Source organism: Pezoporus occidentalis, unplaced genomic scaffold (genome assembly GCF_034315485.1).
Source record: "Pezoporus occidentalis ecotype Australia unplaced genomic scaffold, CSIRO_AGI_Poc_V1 ctg91, whole genome shotgun sequence".
In the NCBI taxonomy this organism is placed as follows: Eukaryota; Metazoa; Chordata; class Aves; order Psittaciformes; family Psittacidae; genus Pezoporus; species Pezoporus occidentalis.
This window is the reverse complement of record NW_026916273.1, coordinates 2674179-2681226: the sequence shown is the minus strand read 5'-3', so window position 1 is coordinate 2681226 and position 7048 is coordinate 2674179. Positions and strand designations below refer to the sequence as shown.

The 7048-nt window shown below is 47.9% G+C and overlaps 1 protein-coding gene across 1 annotated transcript; it reads left to right on the top strand.

The window, feature by feature from the left end:
• The first annotated feature begins 290 nt into the window (after window positions 1-290).
• On the top strand, window positions 291-6633 carry LOC134156922 (tripartite motif-containing protein 29-like). Its single transcript, XM_062605349.1, has 7 exons — window positions 291-401; window positions 628-1196; window positions 1699-1794; window positions 2706-2939; window positions 3035-3057; window positions 3970-4109; window positions 4983-6633. The coding sequence occupies exons 2-7, from the start codon at window positions 687-689 to the stop codon at window positions 5048-5050; spliced, it is 1071 nt and encodes a 356-aa protein (XP_062461333.1). The 5' UTR covers window positions 291-401; window positions 628-686; the 3' UTR covers window positions 5051-6633.
• Window positions 6634-7048: the final 415 nt, after the last annotated feature.

Below are 7048 nucleotides of genomic sequence, written 5' to 3'. Positions count from 1 at the left end.
CTTGTTGCCCAGGTCCATCCAGGTGCCTTTGCAGGGAGGAATAGGGCAGGTTTCATTTATCCACTCCCTGCCACCTCTAGACCCACTTCTCTGCGCTACCACTGTAGCTGCCCAGAGTCCCAAAGGACTGATCCCAACTTTCCTTCCCATTTCCTCCCCAGCTTTTCAGCTCCCTCACTAACACACCTGCAGCTCCTGCCTCCTGCTTGCTGTGTGCCTTTAAATACTGGTGGAGTGCCTTCCCCAGGTGCTATTGGTTCAGGGGCATGTAATCGGTGTTCCCTCTTTCCTTCTCCTCAGTCCTTGCCTGGGTGCTGTTTAATCTTTCCTATGCTGTCTCTGCCAAGTACCTTTTCAAACTCAGACTTGGATCTCTTGTGTTTCTCAGCAGTTTCCTGCAGGTAAGAAAGCACCATTCTTTCCATACCACCTTTTCTAGCACTAACCCTGCTCCTCCAAAACCCCACCACCCTGATCCTGGGTTCATCCTGCGTGCCCATGGCTTCTCCAACGTGGCAGACAGCTGGGTGGAGGGATGACTTTTCCTTGCCAAGGGGAGGAGGCAGCAGCTCCCTGCTTGCAGCCAATGGTGCTTCCACTACTGGTTTCTGTTTCACTTCTCATCAGTGACTGCTGGCACTCCACCGCAGCTCGGGCTACATGGTGATGCCGTGACCAGGCTGGAGATGGACCTAACCTGTGCCATCTGCCTGGACACTTACCTTGAGCTGGTGATGCTGAGTTGTGGTCACAGGATCTGCAGGGATTGCACCCAGGAGGAACGCCCGCAGGACCGTTGCCCACTGTGCCATACCCAGGCAGACCCAGAGGAGGAAAGGCCTGAAGTGCAATGTGAAGAGAAGGGGGAAAGCTTGGGACAGCAAGATGGGGTGATCCTGTGTGACTTCTGCCTTCAGGAGCCCCAGCCAGCCGTGAAGACCTGCATGAACTGCGAGGCCTCCTTCTGCCAAGCCCACCTGAGCAAGCACAACACAAAGAGCCCTCTGAAAGAGCACGTCCTGATAGAACCCTGTGAAGCTCAGGTTTTGGCTGAGAGGAGATGCCCCCAGCATGGCAGGCTGCTGGAGTGCTACTGTGTGACAGACTCCGTCTGCATCTGCATGCTGTGCTGCATCATCAGCTCCCACAAGGACCACGAGATCACCACTCTGGAGGAGGCTTTTGGCAAAGCACAGGTAACAGGCTGCCAGGACAGCCCTTAGAGCACAGATTGCACTAGGAAAACCACAGGGACCTGGGGCACAGGGAGCTGCCTGCAGCACAGAGATGAAACGTTTCCTGAGGTTCAGATCTGCAGACTTGGGTTGGGGCTAAATCTCCAGCTTGGGATACTGGGCTTTTATTCCCAGTTTTGCCCTAGATTCCCTCTGGGAATGCAGGGATATAAAACAAAATGTTATGGAAACTTTCTTCCCACCCTGAGAAGCCAAACCAGTGGGACCGGGTGCACGTGACTGTGCTCCTAGTCCTGGGTGCAGTTCCAAGCCGAAGGTATTTTCAGTTTCAAAATGTCTTTCCTGTGCTTGTGATTGCAGTATTTGTCCAGGGCTACAATCTTCCAGTAAACCTTTATGATTCATTTGACCTGAGAGGAAGCAATCCTATGTCCCTAAAGCTGCTGGTCTCGTGCACTTGTGTCCATCCTATCCTGATACCTCCCACTGGTTATTTTTACAGGGTTTTTTTACTGAAACCCTGGAAGCAGTGAAAACCCACGAAGCTGCGCTGAATCACAGCATAGAAAACCTGCTGAAACAAGAGGAGGAAGTAAAGGTTTGTTCCAAGTCCAACCACCACTCTGGGGATGGTTGTGTGCTGGTAGCTGATAAGATAAGGTTTTCTTTTGCCCTTCCCCAGATCGCGCATTCCAAAGTGGTTTTAGTTCCTGGTGGTTTCTCAGTTATTTTCTAGGTTTTGTTTTTTTAGGGAGGATGATGAACAACTTTCTTACTTCCCTTTACTGGGAAGTACATTCTTTGTTTCCAAAGGGCATGTGAGCTTGAAAATTGCTATTAAGTCCATGCTTCCTGATTGGTAGGTGGTGGTATCACACACCATGCTACTGTGGTTTTATTCCTCTTTACAACAAGAAATCCCTTTAGGTTAGCCTGTGGTTCTAAGATGTTGATAGGAATGATGTTAAAAGATTGCCCCAGAATGTCTGGTTTTCACTCCCAGCATGCCAATACCTATGTAAAAGCTCTGGAAGAGCAGTGAATTTAACACAGGTCTCCAAATCCTAGCTCATTCTGCTGAGGCAGAATTGGCACTTGTCTTCCTCCACCAGTAAAAATGATAGGACTTGAAGTCCTGGCACTGGGCAAAGGTCTGAAGACAGAACTGTACTTGGCACTTGGTACTTGTACTTCCTCACCCATCCTTAAAGGGACCAAAGACAACTAATGCAGAATATGGGAATACAGTGGAAAGTCTTCAGCAAGCATCATGCAAGCTTCACTACTTTTTCATCTTTTTCTGGTCAGGTTGCCAGATGCTGGGGTACTTGTGTCACTTAGCCCTTCTGCTGTCAATGGGACATCTTGGTTTGTTGTCACGTGGACAGACACTAAGTTAGTATTTACTTCTCTGAGCCCAGAAGAGACCAGGCTCTTTTCTGAGTGAGAGTGATTGGGTTTAAATGTAAGATTCGGTTCCTAACAGCTTTGAAAGTGTTTTCTTAACAGACTGAGGAGGGCCTGCGGAGGGGTCGGCTGGAGAGCCTCTTCAAAGAGATGAGTCTGCAGCTAGAAAACAGAAAAGAAGAAGTCCTGAAAGCTCTCAGTCACAACGAGGAGCAACAGCTTTCTTGGATTCAGAAGGAGATGCAAAAACACAAAGAGGGGAAGGATGCAGCCAGCCGTGATGTACAGGAGCTGGAGGCTCTGAGAGATCAGAAAGACCTCCTCCTTTTCATCAAGGTACCTAACAGCATCTCCCTTGCCAGAGACACTCAGCTCTTGGGCTACCCTTTGCCTGTGCTATGCTAATTCTGCTTTCAAACTGTCTTTTACAGGCTTTTTCAGCAATTCAGACCAGGTAAGCTCTTCCCAAGGTGGTCTACTATCGCACTACACGTTGCTTTGGGTGACTGATAGCCTAGCCTGCATGTCCTGGGCTCACTCTTTGGCATGCTGGTGGCAAACTGAGCCTGAAGAAGCCCCAGAGGCCGTGTGTGACTTTTCATATACAGCACATCTTATTTTTCTGTGCCCTCTGCACCTATTCTCAAGTCCCATTCTGAGGGCAATTCCTGAATGTTTAGGTCCCTGTATGGGCATGCAAAGGACAGATGAGCTTAGTTATCCTGAGTCATCCTCCAGCTCGCATTGCCTTCTGCTTGTAAGAAGCAAATGTGGCAGGAGCCAAACATGCAGCACAGTCAAGAGTTTACAGAGTTCATGGCTTTTCTCCTGAGCTGTTCTCCCATGGTCTGCCCTGCTCCTCCACCACAGCATGCACACAGGCTCCCCCAGCCCTGCATTTTGGGTTTAGCAGCTCACCTAGGGCTGTGGAAATGCAGCACATCTCATCTGCTGATGAGATCTGATCATCTGATCTCATCAGCATCATTAGCTGTCCCAGCATCATTAGCTGTGCCACCTCATTAGCTCCTACTCCGAGGACAGAGGACTGCAACCGCAAACGGGATGCTAGAGTCTGTCCTGGCAAAGCTGGGCTGAGACAGCTGAGACAAGGTCCTCCATGGACAGATACTGTCCATACTTCAGCCTGCTGATGCTGAAGAGATCTGGAGTTCTGGGAGAAGACCAGTCAGAGAGGGAGTCCCTGGTAAAGCTGCAGAGAGAGGGGAGGGTGGAAGGTGCTTTCTGTGTGTCCCATCAAGGTTTGGTGTGGAGTGGGGGATGTAGTTGTTCACTCAGGGATGGGCTTGGGGATGGTTTTCTGATGCCTTCTGCTGCTCTTCTGATGTCATTCTGTATGTTTTAGGGAACACGAACCAGTTTCTAAGGATGCTGATTTAAAACCAAGGCCACCCATTATTTTGGATAAATTAACAACAGATGGTACTCTAAGGCTTTTCCAGCAATTCCTCTCAGACATGCAGTCCTTATTTAAATCACCTCCTGGTAAGTGCTCATTTCACTCTGTAATGAGAACATGGAGAAGCTAACAAAGCATATTCAGGAAAAGACTGTAGTAAACCACCAGGTACTCAAAAATAGATCTAGAAGAGCTGATTGCTAACACTTACTAGATGATCTTTAAGGTCCCTTCCAAGCCAAACTGTTCTATAGTATTCTGTGATATGACTGCATGATTATTTTCACGTATGTGTACATAAAAGGATGCTTGTCCCAGGCTTCAGTGCTTTGAACATTCCTTGAACATACCCTGCTAAAATGGGTTCTAGGTAAAGAGGTATGGATGTCCTAGGACGTGTATGGGAAGATTTAGGGAGAAGAATAGCAATAGCTTTTCTGTCTGTAGCACCACTTCAATTCAAAGCACGGGGAAATTTGAGAACTCATCACAGCAGTGGCAGGTGGAGTTTGTCTTATGACAAAATAATCCCCTCTTTGTGTGTAAATCTACTCTTTGTAAGACCAACGTACAGTGCTGGTGCTGTGCACAGCGGGAAGCCTGTCCTATTTAATTAGACAAAAAAAAGGTTTCCCTTGTTATTGCTGCATGGAGGGTGCTTGAGCCCTGCCTGACAGTGAGCCTAGGGTCAAGACCAAGAGACAGCTGGGGTGGGAAGGCTCTGCCCAGAGCATGTGTGATGTGCACACCTAATTGGCTGCCACCCGTACAGCCTTGGGTATGCTAAACAGAGCACCATGCTCATGGCCACTCCCAGGCTCGGTCTTTACCATCCCTGTAAGCACAGTCCAGACCTATTCTAGCTAGAAAGCCCCAGAGCCAGGTTTTCCTCATTGTCCATGCCATCTGAGCAGTCCAGGTTAGTTGTCCAAGTCACCGCTGCTATTTGTTTCCTGAAGGAGTAACTTCCACAGCAGAGAACACCACAGAATCGAAACGCATTGAGTGCAAGGGAAGGTCTGAATAAACACATTCTGCAAATTCCCGACTGCAGAATTACCTCCTTGTGCCTGGCCATGCTAGGAAGTTTTAAGAGTTCTAGAAAACACCTTCAAATGATCCTAAGCAAATAAGCATGTATAAAATGGCTGTGCCACTGCTCACATGTTTCTCGTCTGTGGAAGTTAATCTGGGAAGTTTTTAGAAATGCCTAATGAAGCTCTGCATCTGCAGGGCACTGATGGAAAATGAGAATCTCAGAGCTGCTGTCATTGGAAACACAAAGCAAGAAGACATTTTAAAATTGTGAAAGAGCAGTGTTTCTTGAAATGTGGGATCACCCCCTTTTAGAATTACGTGGGAGCAGCTAAGAGAGGTACAGAAGCGCTTTCAGTTAACATGCTTTTAGTGACTTGGGTGGGTTGGACTTGAATGACTTGGATAGGATAACTTGTGTTGACTTGGATTGGGAAATCCAGCCTTCAGCAACTGGGGGATGTGTGGTATCTGTGTGTTGGTTTTCTTTCTTTCTACAGTTCATGAACACCTGACAACTTCAGTGTGTCAAGAAGGCAGATTTGCTTTTGGGAGCAAGGCATTCCATGTGTCCCCATGGCACCTACCCACAGTTCCCAATGTGGATGCATTAACAGCCCCTATCCCCCAATTCAAGAGCAATGAGAGCTTCTCAGAAGGCTGTCACTTCTGGGAGGTAGACACTAGCAACATGAGACGCTGGATGCTTGGAATTGCTTGTCCCAGGTTTCAGTGCTATCTGGAAGCGTCTTCTCATTACCTCTCTCTGTTCCTAGATAAAACACTGATCACGGGAAAGCACTTTCCTACAGCCCTCAAAGTGATCAGGGTAGAGGTAGACTGTGGAAGAAACAGGCTGTCATTTTATAACGTGTCTGTCAAGGATGGAGATCCTACTGACAGTCTCCATCTTTTAGAGGCAGTAAGCATCCCTTTCAGCTACCCTGTCCATGCCATCTTCAAGATATTTGAAGGCTCTCTGAAGCTCCTGTAGTGATGTGGGGACAAGGTGCTGTTTTGTATTTCCAGGCGATCTATCAGGACTGCTGCTGCATGGAAGCTATGCTAAGCTGGCATATTAGAAACTGGAATTGGGGCTGCTGTGATGGCTTTATCTCTGTGAGGGCAAGGCCTCTGTGGGGTGTATCACAGCACACAGCTGCTTACCGCAAGAACTCCTGTCTTCTGTTAGTCACAATGGAAATGCTGTTAAGTTGTGCTTTTTTGCTCAGCTGTACCAAATTCTGTGTTGGCTGCATGCTATTACATCTGGTTTTTACTGAACAGCAGTTCAGTTCATAAAGAAGTTGAACTGCTACAGAACAAAGCAGCAGCAATGCTGATCTTTAATGTACAACTGAAGCCATCCCGTGCAGAAGCAAATCTGGGCTGGGAGGCGAGTAGAGACTAGGTGGTAAGACATCCCGTTTCCTTTCTCTCCACTGCTAACATCCCCTGTGAGGACTCTGATAGATCATTTACCAACTTTTTTGCATGAATTTTGGGTTTTCTTTTCACCTGTGCAAAAATCTCACAGCAAAAGGAACAATAAAGCAGAAAACTCTTGTGCTTTTATTCTGTGCCACACGGGGCCCGGATTAGTTTGTTCTTATGACTGTCTGAACACCTTGGGGAGGAAGAGATGCTATTCCTGCTTGTTCCCTGTGGTTCTACTGTCTTCAGAACAAGCCAAGGTATTTGCATTAAGAGGTCCAGGCAGGAGCTCTTCAACCTAGCAGAGGCAGTGAATGACCTCATGGGACACTACAGTTTTATGCGACAAAAGAAATCCTTGTTCAGGCTTAGAAGAAAGCGGCTGTGCTTTATCTTTCGTATTTTATACACCAAAATGATAGGGAAAACCATGCAGGCAGAGTCGGGTCTCTCAAAGGCACCTGCAGTGGCTGCTGCTCTGCCTGGTCTCGGGTGGTACGTGTGCAGAAGGTAAGCAAGGCTTGCGACATGGTGCGGGGACATTCCTATCCTACAG